Here is a 16,156-nt window from a genome sequence, read left to right on the forward strand (position 1 = left end):
TACACAGTCCAGGGCCCACAACACAGCACGAAAATCTCAGTCGGGCAGGACCGATCCCGACTGGATAGAGTCTGTTATACCTCAAATAACCTGCAAAGCATTCCACAATCCCTTCAGATCTAAACTCTGCAATGGCCACTAAACAGAGGAACATGTCCAAGCTGTGGCCTGGTGACTAAAACTTCAGAGAAACATATGAGAAGGTCAAAGAGAACCTAAGGTTGCAAGAAGGCAGCTCTGTCCAGATCTGAGCGGCTCATAATTTCCTGACATCTTGGTCCGAGGTAAGGCTAACTGGATCACAGCCACTCGATGTGCAGGCTACTTTTGCCATCTAGTGGGCAAATAGCATAAATCAAGAGGGCCAAGCCTAAAATCTGAAAGCTTTCCCATTTCTCCTTTTTAAATGACTGCAAGGCACCACTGAATAGATAATGTCAACCACTGAGGGAAATACAATGAATACAACAAGGAAAAACTTACGGGGGAAAGTTAAGAGCAAAAGTAGAACAGAATGAAATAGTCTTAAACCTGTCATGTCCCAACTTTTCTACTCTTCTACTAATGGCACCAGAAAAGTGAGTGAAGTTTAAGTTAAGTGGGTTAAGTTGAGTATACTCCCAATACAGGTAACGTCCTGAGGCAGGCACAGGAATAGGTGAATCATGGTGGTGGCAGTGAGCTATACCTTTCTCATGTTATCCTTATCACACCAGAGTTATATTTGGCAGGGGGGGTGGGGGGGTTGTTCTATTTGCAGGGCAATGAGGATTAAGTGACTTGCCCAGGGTCACGCAGCTAGTAAGTGTCAAGTGTCTGAGGTCCGATTTGAACTCAGGTCCTTCTGAATCCAGGGCCGGTGCTTTATCCACTGTGCCACCTAGCTGCCCTCAGAGTTACAGTTTTGAGTAATGTCCAGAGTAATGAAACCGTGGGCTCTGCATAACTATATCCACAATCGTTGTCATGGACAGCGCACCCTCACCCTAGCCCCATCAAGAAGTTCTCAGTTACTAATGGTAGGTTTTCTTCTTCAGATCAGCTACGCCTATAATTCTAACCCCAGCTAAGGCTGAAATAACTTGCAGATACAAACATAAAACCAGTTAGTAATATTTTATTAAGAGATTATTTATAGAGAATGGGCAAACGTCAAGATTTTCAAAAAGAGGAATTAAGTGTATTTTGGAAACTAGAGACCAGTAAGCCTGATATTTGATCCCAGAATAATTCTAAAAATAAATCATTAAACATACTTGACAATCACAGAAGGGAAATAGGTGATCACTAGGAACCAGCATAAAACTATCACAACGTTGTCTACACTTATTTGGAAAAGTAGTACATACATTTGTGAGACTTTATTCGGTCTACTTAAGTATATTTGATCATTTATTAGACTGACCCACGCTGCAAAATTTTTTGGACCTTAAAGATCATATTACTAACACTTTGCGCAAAAAATGCATCCACGGACCTTTGAACCAATAACCTGCCCCCCCCCTTAATCCACCTTAGGGGGTCTACAGTACACAGGTTAGAAATCATCAATAAAATAAGAAGATCTAGGGATATTAGTTAGCTACAAGCTGAATGAATAAACAATGAGTCACAGGTGTGTGTCTTTTTTATAAAAAGGCAATGGAAATGGTCTTTTTTTATGGAAATACAATGCTCAGATCAAGAGAGTTGATAGTCCTACTATATGCTGTCCTGATCATACCACATCTAGAATAGTATTTTTAGCTCTAAGAACCAACATTTAGGAAAGGTGATGACAGGCAAAAGAACATGCCCAGGAGGATAACTGGGATGGTGAGAGGTTTGCAAACTGCACCATATAAATAATGGTTGAAATGACTGGAGTATTCAATATAGATTGAAAAAAGCTTAGGAAGGGTTGTCATATGAAGGAGGCAGTAAATGATATGTGTAGCTACACACGGCAGAATTGGGACGGGTGCTTGAGAGACTCAAGGTGCAGAATTTAGTTCAACCATATAAAGGACAGTGTTGTAACAATTCGAGCAATCTAACGATGGAACAAGCTAACATACAGAGTAGTAAGCTCTTTAAGCTTTGAAAATGTGCAAACCAAGGACGATTAATGGTTAAAGGGGTTTTCTACCATGGGGAGGACTTGAATGATCTCCAAATACCATCCAGGGCTGAGAATCTACAATTCTATCAAGACATACATAGTAAGGCAAATGTGTTGCAATTGGAAAATGCTTTCTGAATGTCAATTTTGGGTTGTCTACACTGACCTCTCCCATTATTGTAGATGTTCAAACATGGCTATTTCCAAAGTGCTGCTGGATAACATTATTTGCCACCATCCTCATCCTAGTTTGGAAGGAAGTGCCAGTAAAGCATAAATCTGGTAGATCCTATCATGCTGGAAAGACTCAAGTATGATCCCTGTGACAGATGGAATCTGCTGTCCAAGGTTCGGTCTCACTAAGTAACAAGAGTTCCATCATTAGTACAATGGTCATTAGGTGATAAATTATTGGCCAACAGCAAGCCATTTAATGTTGAATTTTTTTTTAAATGGCAGTCCTATGAAACTCCTTCCATTATGGCAGTGATGGTCATAGATTTGCAGAAAGTGAGGAAGAAGCTGCTAAGAATGGAATAATTTTTAGGCCATCTATAAACTTTAACTTAATCATAAGCATGCTAAATGTAAAAAAAAAAATTTGTTGAGTGACAAGTGGACTGGCATACAATAGGAAAAAAAAATGAACCACACCAATATTCATATTCTCACAATAAATTAAATAAGAAGACAAAAAGGTGTTTCCTTTAATAGAAGAATGGCTTACGGTACTTTGGAGAAGCAAATGAAGGTAAATGGCATTTTATTATATTCTAAGTACAAAAGCAACAAGAGACATCATTTCTTTGTCATCCCATCTTACCAGTACTCATTATGAACATAAGCAAAAAAACACTATGAAAAAACTGAAGCTTATATACCGACTCTGTAAAAGTGGCTGAAGAGACAGAGGAACATTCTATGAAGAACATCCTATGAAGAATGTGGCAATATCTTTCACTTCAAAGAAACATACATCTTGATGATCAGTGACTTCAATGTAAAGGAGGCCACAATAAATGAGGGTGAAAAGTATGTTGGAAAACGTGACTCATGTTTGAGAACTTAAGAGTCTAAAGGCTTGTGCACTGTTCAGAATCCTCATACCCCACCCACTTTCTCTAGATATGTGTGTATGTATGTGTGTGTGTGTATAGATATGTACGAGTGTATACACACACGTATATATATGTATATAAATATATATATATATAAAGAGATATTCTGCCAAAACATGAATGTCAAGCACTGGATATGCCAAACACTAGAAGTAACAAAGAAACTGATTCAGTCTTCATAAGCAATAAACAACTGATCAATGATGTGAAAATCATAGCAGAATCTGCTGTTCATTTGTAATTAGTCGGTCAGTTAGACCAAATCTCAGAATCTTTATAAAAATACTGTGAGCAATTGCAACAGTTTTAACCTGACCTATTCAAACAATGCATCCATGTTTAAAAAATAGAAAATGGAATAAGACAGATATTGACCCTGATTATCATGTGGCTGATGAGAAGATGGCTAGAAAGTTAAGGGAAGTCTGATTGGAGCAGTGCCCGAATGCAGTAGGTAATTTGACTCAATCATGACCCTAAGTGGTAGTTAAGGGAGGGGGAAGAAAGAGTTAAGTTCTCCAGGGCATGGTTTATAGTCAGATGTCAAGGAATCTCTCATGCAGATGGAAGGAGAATGAAGTGAAGCATGGCTGTAGCCAGATACAGAGCGGGACATGAACCAATCAGAACAGTGGGGTCTCAGAGTCACACTTATTAAGGTCAAAAGATGAAATCTTCCAGGGCATGGCTCCTAATCCAGAGCAAAGTCATTGGCTAGGAGATGGCCAGGAAGTGAAGCATAAATGGAGTCAGACCTAGATGTAATGAGAGTAAATTGAATTCTCTTAAATGAGATCTATGATTACTCAGAACAGCTTCACCATCAACTCGTGAAAAGCGAGGTGGATTTAAAAATGCCTATTGTCCAAATGCTGACATGTAGATGGATGGTCAGTATGTGGAGTCATTACAGATCAGTCCATCTGCCTGAGAGGGGTACAGCAGATGGACAATGATGGACAATAAGATGGGTTATATTAGAATGAGTTGAACTGAATTTGGGAAGCTGGGTGATGCTTTTAATGATCCTAAACATGTCCCCCAAACCAATTTTTTTTAACTCAAATGTTCCAGCAGCAATGCTGCATGATTATGAATTATGAAATATTTTGCTCTCCAAACAATAAGAGTTGTAGACAACCCAAAGCATAATGAGAGACACATGGCAGGTGCATGTAAAAGGCAGCGAGTGTATTTGTAATTGTGGCCACTGTACAAGAAGCAGTATAAAGGAGATCATAAAGGAAATGATGACTGGAAAAGTTGGTGGGCCAGTCACATCGAAAATGAATTAGGACAGATGGGTATCACTAGTACTGTCCTGGTTATCTTCTAAGTAGATAAAGACCTAGAAGAAAACCTTCAGCATACTAGGTAGATCTTCTCTGTAGGAACCACAGAAGTACATGAAAAGGATACCACAAAACAAGAAGAGAAGGCATGGGGGAATGGGAGGTGGGTTAGATCTCCACTGATAAAGGGAGCACTTACAACACTGAGTTCACAGATCCAGTAAAATATGATATAGTGGGATATTACTGTGGGAATTCCTTTCATTTAAGAGTCTGGCTATATGACCACTGAGGTCCCTTAAATTCCATGATTCCAGGAAGTAATAAAGTAGCCATAAAGTGCTATAGAAATAAAAGCTATTACTATTTTCTAAGAAACCCTAAAAATTTTTTATCACCGTTTCCCATGCTACTAGACTAATTATAAAGTAGACACAACTTGTCCAAATAATGTTTTTCCCCTCTTTCTCAAAGCTATGAGGACCAAAATCCAATTTCCTTAGACCCCTCCCAAGAAAAAGGCTTCACACACTTTATCACTTAATATTTTCCAGTGTCCCTTTTCTAATCCTTCTTAGCAAACAACACATACCTATTTGAAGTACACATTTCTAAACACCATCATTAACTGGAAATATAATCTATACTAGAGACATACCATCAATTTGCAATAACATGCCTAAACCAAAACAAAGAACAAGGATAGTTACCCATTTCTGGCCAACAGAGGACATACTCTTAAAACTCTAGGATGTCAGATCGACTATCAGGTATGCAATGTCTAACAGGACAACTTCACAGACAAAATGACACTAATGACAATATCTCGTGTTCTTTCCGAGAAAACTGAATGAAATCAGAACCAGTGGTACACATTGGCATATCACTACTCTACTCTGCCTCCCTTTCCTTCTCTAGATAATAAGGACATTGGATTCACACTATAGAACATATGGTGAATCTTTTCTAGAAAACCTGATGACTTTTCCACTCTAGGAGAGAGGTAATAAGACACCTTGATTAACCAGATGGAAAGAAAATCATGAGCAATGATGTTCTATAGGAGTTGGCCTTTTAAAGGATACTGAGGCCACCCGGGGGCCAGCCAATCCAAACTACCCCTTTCATTCGAGTCCAGACTCAGAGCCTACAGATACAGAAAACCTAGTTCGGTTCCAGGGCCTATGGTCATGCCCTCCTAGATGAAGACAAGAAGTGGCTCTTGCCCATACTTACTGAGGATTGAAACTCCAGGCATTCTTCCTCATAGTCAGGGTCTACCTGATGAAAAAGAATCATTAGGAAGTTTAAAAATCCATCATTTTCTCAGGCTCATGGTCCCACTTTTACAAGGCTTCAATGCCTGCAAACAATGTTAGAAAAACGAGGAGCCTCTTTCTTCCCTTCCACAAAACCAGCATGCCACAACTACAACACACACAAGATACACAAGCACGACACACACATTACAAGTGACCTCTTGCCAAGTAGTTGGCTCTCAGGTCCGGACAGAAGGAATGCAACTGAATGACTATCAAAGCGATAGTCTGGCTCAGATAAAAGTCTGATAGAAATCAATTCAAATCTGCTGAAAGTAATTCTAAGAAATCCTTTTTACTAGAATTTAAGAAATAATACCTTCCAGCAAGAGCTATCTTTATCCTAGTACCAGAGAGGTAAGGTAACACTTATCTCGGCAAACCATTGTAATCAAAATTCTACACAGCCAGTTAGTAATTCCTTAGAGTCATATTTGAAATTTCAAAGTAGGCTTTTTATCCTCAGCTCTTAAATATTTGTTGAAAGAGCAAAAAAAAAAATCTTGGAATAAATCACTCAAGTATCAGATCTCCCAAAGAGCTTGGGGCTTTTAAGCTCTGCCTTTTTCATGTCAATAGGAGCAGAATGCTGATTCACCCACTTATCAATAACCTTGAAGATCCATGATAAATAACACCAATGCACAAGACAACAGAAGTTTTCTGACATACTTCATGGAGCTACTATGAATAGGTCTCAACATCTGCCACACTGCAGGAAGTCTCCTTAATTTAACATGTAAATTAAGAAGCAAATTCCTTCTGTCCTTCACTATTAAATCTTGCCTTTAAAACTCTTGACAAGTATTTGGGATGAAGTTATTTTCCTTAAATTTGATTTTTACTTTAATAAAAGAGATTGTGCCCATCTCTGTCCTCTCAATGCACCAAATGATCAGGTTTCTTTATTTGAAACTAAAAAAGATTTAGAAGATACTTTCAGATTTTTTTTTACAGATTTTACCAAAATTATACTTGCTTTCATAACCTAATACATATTTATAAATTTTCTACTCCTTTCCATTTCTGGCATATTCACGTCATGTATCTACCTAGAAATCAACTCACAATTATCCCCAAATCATGGCATGAAATATGATTGGATTTGACAAAATGGACAAATGAAATCCACTGCTAATCCTAAAATGTCATTTGAAGGCTAGTTTCTAAACTTCTTTTTCATCAAATTTTAATCAAGGTACCAACACCTAAACAAAATGGGAGGATTTTTACTACCTTCCTTGCTATGTCTTCCAGTAGAGGTATTAATAAGCACTCATAGGAAGTAGTTAAGGAGGAAAAGTAAGGGGGTAGTTCACAAGTCAGATAGCATGGAACAATATTGAGTTGACTGTATTGTCTGTAGGATGATAGCGAGGTGAGAGAACAAATGGAGATAAACCAAGGACTGTGGTTGCACCTTACCTCTGCTGCTAAGTAATGCCCAGTAGCAAGATGTTTGAATCGAAAGAGACTATTCCAGTATCCTGCTCCACCACGGCATGGGTCATGCTGAACCACCTGGCAAGAGGAGTGGGATGCCATGTTAAAAGAAAATGTAATACACTTATAAAAGAACAGCCAATTTGACATATTTAAATGGACAGGAAGACTGGCTAGATAAATGATCATCTTTCAACAAGCCTTTTGTAAATCCAAATTTATGGAAAGAGTTAAATAATGTTTCTTCAGGGTACAAGTCGAATCTACTGGTTATCAGAATGAAATTAGTACAAAATTCCTTAATTATTCACGGAAAGATTAGCGTGACTTTCCTGGGATTAAAAAAAACAACAACGGATTTTGGAATTCATCAGCATGCATAAGGAGATCTACAAGTTAATTATGTATCAAAATATTAGTTGACACATATGTGGTTTTCTGGAGACTGAAGAATCTAGATAATTCACTATATAATAAACATGGTGTCTTTTCACCTTTTTAAATTTCAGAATACACATAGAGTCAACAGAGATTTTGAAAAGGTCTCTGAATTTCCAGAAGTAACAAGGCACAATATCACTTCAGAGGCTCGATATTTCTGTGGTGCATTTAGGAAAAATGAATTGGCCCTAGATTTTCCAATAATGAAGAACAATCAGATAGCTCTTAGGACGTAAGAGTAGAAGTTCCTGTAAATTGGGTCAATATATGACAGCTAATCAAACCGATAATTCAAAATCCAACAAAAATCAAGTGAATATGTAGTATTTGCAAGGAATTGGCACTAGGCTCTGAGGATAAATCCTATTAGAGACTATTTATTATAAAAAACATTCTAAGTAGCCTTCTAAGTTGATATGTACAAAATGAGTGATTTTTAAAAAATAATCAGGGGGGCAGGCCAGCTTGGTGGCTCAGTGGATAAAGCACTGGCCCCAGATTCAGGAAGACCTGAGTTCAAATCCAGCCTCAGACACTTGACACTTAATAGCTGTGTGACTCTGGGCAAGTCATTTAGCTCTCACTGCCCTGGAAAAAATGATCAGAAACAATGCCATACCACCATAATATTACTTTAAAAGTTAGTACCCATATTATTTCTTAAATATGGCAACCACAAGGTATTCTGACTGATTACAACCAAATTCATTCCAACTTGAACTATGAATCTCAAACTTCCTTTTTTCTCTTATGTGGCAAAAGGAAAAATTAGATTCAGTTCCTATCATGGAAAATATTAAGTATGTCTATAGACTGGCAAATAAATATTGACTCAGAATAAAACAATACTTGAGTTCAAACCCGACTTTAGACATTCACTAGCGGAGTGACCATAGGAAAATCATTTAATTTTTGCCTACCTCATTTGTAAAATGGTGACAATGTTAGCTCTTTCCTCACAGGATTGTTGTGAGTATCAAATGAGATAATTGTGAACTGCATTGCAAATCTAAGTAGTGCCATATAAATGCTATCCATCTATTATTATTATTATTATTATTATTTTGCTATAGTAATGTCAATAGCAGAAAAGAATAGAGAGACAGAGATGAAGGCTTACAGAGAAAAGCACTCAGAGAAAAAAGGCATTCATCCAAGGGGTGAATAAATAAAATTATGGCATATGAATGAATCTGATGGAACACTGTTGTATTATAAGAAACACAAAGATGAAGAAATCAGAGAAACATGGGAGCATGCAGAATCAGAACGAGGAAAAGTATCACATACAATGAAAGACTGCAATAATACAAGGGGAAAAATACAATAAAAGGTGGGTCAACTCAGATCAACTGCAATGCCTAAAGTCAACCAACCAACCAAATATGTGCCAACCACTATGGCATGTACTGGATATACAAATATAAAAGTGAAATAATCTCTGCCTTCAAGGATCTTACATTCTATTCAGCAGAAACAGACGTGTTTGCTAGAACATGTCTCTAGTACATGTTCCCCTCTGGTCTCTCACGAGAGGTGGGAGCCTATAAAGGCTGAATACCGCATCTACTGTTGGACTCTAAGGTTTTCCTTAATTGTCTTTACCTCACTGGGGTGACGTAAGTGTAGGTATTAAAAAATTATTAATATGTGAGATAAATTACACTAAAATATAAAATAAATAATTAATATGTTAAATAATACACGAAATAAAACTTTCTTGAGGAGAACGTGCAGAGATCTAAACTAAAGGAAGATTATTCTTAGAAATCCATGCCTTTGTTTCTCCCCCTTCTCCCGCTCTTTACTGCTTACCTCGACCTCCCACAGGGCTTTGGAACTGGTCGCAGAAGTGGCGGACTGCCTCCCAGTGGTCCTCAAGAAGACATGTTGTTTCTTTCGGTGCTCGTCACAGGTCAGAAACTTCTCTTGCTCAGCATGGAACAATCTGACCACATCACCCTAATGATGAACACGCACAGGATAAAGGGCTCTGACTCAGCTGATAGAAGATGATGAAAATACAGGCCAATACCATTAATTAGACAGCGTGAACCTACCCCTTTTAATATGTCATCTTTGTTATCGCTCCATTTCATGAAGAGGACGATTTTCCAGCTGGTGTTGCAGTTGACAGAATTGACCTGGAAAAGGAATGATGAGGTTGACACAGTGTTCGGTCAGGTAGGTCAACCCCTTTATCAAACTCATTAAGTCCTCATTACCGCACAGAAGATAAAACTGTGGCTGGGGGAAAACTCTGAAAAGTCAGCAAGGATCTAAATACCTGCAGAATTAAGGTGTGACTACACAGCTAACTAGGGCAATGCCATTCTGTGGGAAGGAGAGCAGCGTTCCAAGCAGAGGCCTAGCACTGCCATGCTTCTGCAGCCCTGATAAAGTCGACCCAGCTGCGGTTACTTATCTTCTAAACATCTCTTGTTAAAGGGAAGTGAACAGAACCAGAAGAATATTCTACACAGTAATAGCAATATTGTAAAGATGATCAATGATGAAAAACTTGGATACCATGATCAAGAAAATGACCAAAATAATCCAAAGGACCGGTGATGAAAAATGCTATCCGTCTCCAGAGAACTGATAAACTCTGAATGCAGAATGAAGAATAATTTTTTCACTTTATTTTTCTTGCCTTTTTGTGATTTTTTTTTTTTGCAACATGGATAATACGGAATTACGTTTTGCGTAACTTCACATGTATAATTAATATCCTATTGCTTGCCTTCTCAAGTATGGGGGAGAGGTGGGAAGGGAGGAGAGAATTTGGATCTCAAAATTTTAAAAAAAATGATAAATATATATATATAATTGGGAAATATTTAATGAGATAAATAAAAATATAATTAAAAAATAAAGCCATGAGCCCTGAAATCAATCAATCAATCAATCAATCAATCAATCTCACTTGCTATTGACCCTACCAAACATCTTGCTCACCAGCAGGAAAGAAAAGGAGAAAGGAATAAGTATTTCTATAGTGTCTCCTATGTACCAGGTACTGCGAGAAGAGCTTTTTTTTTAAAAAAAAAAAAACCACAAAAACAAATATTAGCTTGATTCACACAACAATCCTGAAGGTAGGTAGGTGCTATCGTTATCCCCATTTTACAGTTTAGGAAAACTGAGGCAAACAGAGATTAAGTGATCTGCTTAGGACCACCCAGCTAGTACAAGTGTCTGAGGGTGGATTTGAACTCAAGTCTTTCTGACTCCAGGTCCAGCATTCTATCCACTGTGTCACTCAGCTGCCTCCAGGAGAAGCCTGAGAACAAGAACTTTTTTCTATTCTGAGTGAATTAGGCTATATTTGACACCCCTGGGACTCAATTAACATATGGCTACTAAGAGGCCAACTTTCTTCCACCTAAGACTTAACTCTTTCAAACTCCCAACAAGAACGATTCTCTCACGCTCAGGTTTCTTGTCTGTCCAAGGAGGGCAATAATATCACCTACTTGGAAGGGCTGTTGGGAAGATCAAATGATATAGAAGCTAGAGAGCTGAATACAGAGTCATGAGTTCAAATCCAAGTACCCCTGACACTTATTAGCTGTGTGACCCTGGGCAAGACTCTCTGTGCCTCAGTTTCCTCATTTGTATAATGAGGTCAGACTCAGTTTCAGCAGCCTCTAATTTGTTCCAGCTCTTTTGTCAAGTGGATTGTAAACCTTAAAGTGCTCTCTATAAAAGCTACCTATTATCATTGCTGTGTAATTAAAGAGTATTACTATGTACTTAATTCCTGCACTTCAATCTCTTCCTTTGCAGAGTGAGAAAGTTGGGCGTGACCATCCCCGAGGTTGCTTCCAATGCTAACATTCTATGATCTCTGGTAAGTCTATATACTTCTTGCGAGATCACAGCTGAGTGTTTTGTTTTTATTTCTCTTACCTCATTGCAGCCTGGGTTGTCCACCAGCTGGTGACTGCTGGCATGTAGAGGCTGTCCGGCATTGACAGGATTCAGAACCACCTTGTCCCCAATGACAACCTGAAAAGAAGGCAGGTGTCCTCAGAAGGCTGGAGTTGAGGGGGGAGGCCTATTTCTTGGCTCCAAGATATAACTAGGTCTGAGTATACCCACAAACAAGCTTTTTATAACGTAGAGTTTGCAGAGAGTGGTACAAGGACCAAGATGGCCACTGGACAGTTTTGGCATATCCCACGAGTCAACATACTGAGAACCTTCCTACTCCAAACCTCCACTGAGGGAGGAAAGGGGTGGGGGTATTTAATGGAACAAAAGATATTTCTCTATATTAATTTCTGAGGTTCATGGAATATGAGGATCAGCTGAAAGAATTTGGGCTGGAGAAAGAGGCTTTAGTAGAGGGACAGGGAGGGGAAATGGTACTGTCTTTAAGTGTCTGAAGGGTCGGCATATTAGCCCTGTTCTTAGTTCCAAAGGGCAGCAGTAGGAGCAATGACTGAAAGCTGAAGACAGGAGAGTGTCCTAAGAAGGTTCCCTTCACCTGAGGTTTCCAAGCAGAGGACAAATGACCGCCATGCTATGTCGAAGGAGGATTTTCTCTTCAAGCACAGCTTGGACAAGACAGTGGCCATCCAGGTCCCTTCCATTTCTGAAATTCTAAGGCCATTCTAGGAGTTCCATCATTTCATGGATGGATTGCAGCAGATTCCAATACAAGTTGCTAAAGTTCACAGGACCATATATTTCAAGCTGAAAGGAACCTTAGAGGCCTTCTGACTCTGGCTCCCTTAATTTACCAATGAGGTATTTGTGCCCCAGAGAAGTTGGGTAAATTGCCCACACTCACTCAACTAGTGGGCAGCAGAGCTAGAATTCAAACCCAGGTCTCCTAACTCCAAATGTAGCATCCCTGTCGCCCCTAACATCTTCTGAGATAGCTACTACCCTAATCTTGGGGTGCTCGATCACTGGCCCAGTTAGGAAGAGAGGCAAAGAATACACTCCGTCTTTTAAAAGCTTTAAGATAGACGGTCTACTCCATTTTGGCAGAGCTAGCAAGTGTTTCCCTATTTCGAGCTTACATTTTCCTCTCTTCAACTTCCAGTCACACTGCTCTTACTCTGGTCCTTCAGGGCCAAGAACAAAACTAATTCCTTTTCCATATGTCGGGCCCTTTAAAAAAAAACAACAACTTCAAGTCTCCTCTCTGTCTCCCAACCAAATCCATTCAACACTTTCACTGCTGGTAAAGGAAGATTAATACAAGTCTATTGTTAACAATCAAGGCAAAACTTCCCAGGGGACCATTATCCTCAGCTACACATAAATGGTTCAAAGAGAAGCCATTCAAGGATCTCTTCTCCCCTTCACAATGATGAGTTGAGCTAATTCTACCAAAAGTTCTGAATGGAATTTCAGGGCCCCAGAAGCCGGATGTTTCCCTAGAAAAGCTGTGTTCTTGCTCCTCTGCTAGAAGACCGAAGACTCAATCTTCTCTTTCTAAAGAACAAGCTTCTTTGTCCAGATTTTTAGACAGGCCACATGAATCACAGGAGTCTGACCAAACCAGCAACCAAAAGGACTTTGGTAACACTGGGGAAAGGGGTCAGGGGAAGGGAAGCACAAAAGTGAGACAGATCAAAGGCTTTATCAAGAGACAACTACATTTGTGGCAGAGTGGACAGTGGATTTGGAGCCAGGAAGACCTGGGTTCAAATCCTATCTCAGACACTTAATGGCTGTGTGACCCAGGACAGGTCACTTAGCCTCTCACAGCCTCAGTTTCCTTGTTTATAAGATGAAGGGGCTGGACTCAGTGCCCTCTATGGTCACTTCCAGTTCTAGACCTATGGACCTATTAACTCCATTTTCCAAGAAACCCCTTAGTTTCTATCTTCAAAGGATCCTTTTTGAAAGTCAAGGTGAGATTTGAGGATTTTTTTTCCATTGTCAGTATAAGTGATCAGCAAAGCATTTGGTCATTAACATTTACAGAGCATCAGCTTGGCTGATACAGAACTCACCTATGACTTTTTTTTTTTTTTTTAGTGAGGCAATTGGGGTTAAGTGACTTGCCCAGGGTCACACAGCTAGTTAAGTATTAAGTGTCTGAGACCGGATTTGAACTCAGGTCCTCCTGACTCCAGGGCCAGTACTCTATCCACTGCGCCATCTAGCTGCCCCCTCACCTATGACTTTTGAGGTCTGGGTCTATGGCATCAGGGTCTGGCAAGGAAGATAGAGAACTTGCCTCTGAGTCAGAAAGACCTCTGGGTTCAGATCTTGCTTCTGATCCCTTCTGGTTGTGTGCTTAGGACAAGACACAATCCCTTGGTATCCCAGGCAACTAAGACCATAGGTACAACACAGTTGCTGATTTGCATAGAGGTTTCCTCGCCAGGCATGACCCAACCTGGTGCAGAATAAGAATACAGCTACAACTGCATTTCGATAACTCAACAAATATTTGTTAAGCCCTTAGTCACCTCCCAGGTGCTGGGGACACAGACACACCTAGGGAGCAGTCATGACACTTACATTGTACTGAGGATCATCGGGGATGAAGGCTATTGCTACATCTCTAGTTCTTTGAAAGCTGGAGCTTTAAATTGAAGGTGGGGCAGGAAGTACCTTCTAAGGGAGATCTCTACTTACACTATCTCCTATGGACCGTAGTTTGTAGAAGGGCTGAATGTAAAACCAAGAACCTTCGTTCCCAGCCTCATCCAAAGTCACCCTCATGGCGTTCTTCTCCAGGAGAGCTGGAAGCCTCTTATTCACTGTCAGGTATTTGTTGCTTTTCAAATGCAGGAGCTAAAACCCACAACGAGAAGATGGAAACCAATGAGGGCCATTCTTTACTTAAGATAGCTCAGTCCTATGCAATTGCACAGAAAACACCTTTTCTTGGGACTAAGCTCCTTCCAGAAGTGAACCTAGTTTGACTAAGAGTTAATTGAAAATGAGTTCGACTAAGGGGTTCCAAAGAGTGTTCTTTCCATGGGAATAATACCGGGAACTTTTGACTCAATAGACTGTGAGAAAAGAATGTAGTTAAAAGAGAGGTGAGATCACTCTTGCAGAAGGGTGGACCAAGGTGAGAATTCCATTGCACTCCCCTCTGTAGGATCTGCTGTGTTAAGGGTTTCTAATAAGAGCTACCAGACAAATTGTTTGCCCCTTAAGGATATCAAAATAGACTCTAGGCTATTTTGGAAGCAAACTGACCTCCCCACAGAGGGCACAAAGAAAGGATGGTTATTCATTCCCATTCATTCTAGTCCATGCCAGAGGCAAGAGAGACAAGCATGCAACGAGATCAGAGGCCAAGAACTGAACTCAGAAATGTGGACTGCCTCCAACAATGCCAATAACCCTAAGTCCCACAGGCCTATTGAGGCCTCAAGTTTAAGAGTGGGCGAGGGGTAGGAGGAAGAAGAAATTCACTAGAATGACCACCTGAGCACAATCATTACTCCTTATCAAATTTCTTCACAATTTTTCTCCATCTTTCACCCCAGAAAAGGGGTTCACTCAGCAAGAAGTGGGATTCGAATGGAGATCTCAGATCTGGAGACCGAACTCTTTAAACTGCTCTGGACGGTCTTACTTTGTAACTGCAGGAGCGCGGCTTCAGCCATCCCCACCTACCTGGATGACATTGCCATACTGGATGACCGTTCCCAAGAGCTTCCTGTTTTCTGTTTCGTTCTGCTTTTTCTCCAGATCTGCTGCATGCTGGAAAGAAAGAAGGAATGCCCGGTGAAGGCAGGCAGCTTTCCGCTGCTACTGCTGGTTTGAGGACCCTGTTAGAACTTACGGCAATCACACAAAGTTAGTGGATGGGTGAGGATAGTCGGGAACCCAGTGAAATCAGGCAGAGGACCTAGCAGAAAATTCATTCCATCAACTCTGCGATTCCTTGGCTTTCTCACATCCTCTTCCATCTTTCCGCCCTCTCATCCTCTTCCCCCTCCCACTCCTCACAAAAACTGACTGAAATCTACGTTGATGCAAGAACAGAGGATGTGAAACAAGGAAGAACTGGGAAACAGGAGATGGTTTTAATAAACATGGACAGGTCAGTGAATGTTGAGTAAAGACATACCAAGGCTTCTGCGCTTATTGGAAAGGCTGTTTTCCTGAGTAGTCATTTCTCACTATTTCATTTGCAGAATGTTTTATTCATTTATTCATTTATTCGATGACTACAATGTGCTAGGCTCTGGGCACCAGGTTGGGCTCCACCTGATTTGCTCCTGAGCTCACAGCCAGGGAGGATCAGAAGCCAGATGTGAACTCAGGTCTCTCCTGACTCCAAGATCATCTTTCTTTCCACCATGCTACTTTTCTTCTATCACAACAACCCTGAAAGGTGAGTTGTGTTCTGTGCTCTCTAGGAACATGTGCATCATCAAGTCCCCTCCTCTCAGTCCTGCATAGGTGTGTACTGAAAAGGAGGCTGTGGGAAGAAGCCTAGTATTTAATCTG

The 16,156-nt window shown here is 40.1% G+C and overlaps 1 protein-coding gene across 8 annotated transcripts in view; it reads right to left on the minus strand.

Annotated features, from left to right (window-relative positions):
• ITPR1 (inositol 1,4,5-trisphosphate receptor type 1) overlaps nt 1-16,156 on the minus strand; it is a 395,541-nt gene that overhangs the window by 224,298 nt on the left and 155,087 nt on the right. For 6 of the 8 annotated variants that reach the window (XM_043977917.1, XM_043977915.1, XM_043977911.1 and 3 more), the window contains 7 exons: nt 15,317-15,403; nt 14,321-14,479; nt 11,627-11,725; nt 9,775-9,858; nt 9,530-9,676; nt 7,256-7,351; nt 5,748-5,792 (listed from right to left, as the gene is read on the minus strand). In XM_043977917.1, coding sequence (XP_043833852.1) covers nt 5,748-5,792; nt 7,256-7,351; nt 9,530-9,676; nt 9,775-9,858; nt 11,627-11,725; nt 14,321-14,479; nt 15,317-15,403 — 717 coding nt within the window. The remainder of the gene's footprint in view (nt 1-5,747; nt 5,793-7,255; nt 7,352-9,529; nt 9,677-9,774; nt 9,859-11,626; nt 11,726-14,320; nt 14,480-15,316; nt 15,404-16,156) is intronic. The other 2 variants (XM_043977918.1, XM_043977916.1) reach the window with 1 other exon arrangement.

The sequence above is a fragment of the Dromiciops gliroides genome, chromosome 1 (genome assembly GCF_019393635.1).
Source record: "Dromiciops gliroides isolate mDroGli1 chromosome 1, mDroGli1.pri, whole genome shotgun sequence".
Taxonomy (NCBI): Eukaryota; Metazoa; Chordata; class Mammalia; order Microbiotheria; family Microbiotheriidae; genus Dromiciops; species Dromiciops gliroides.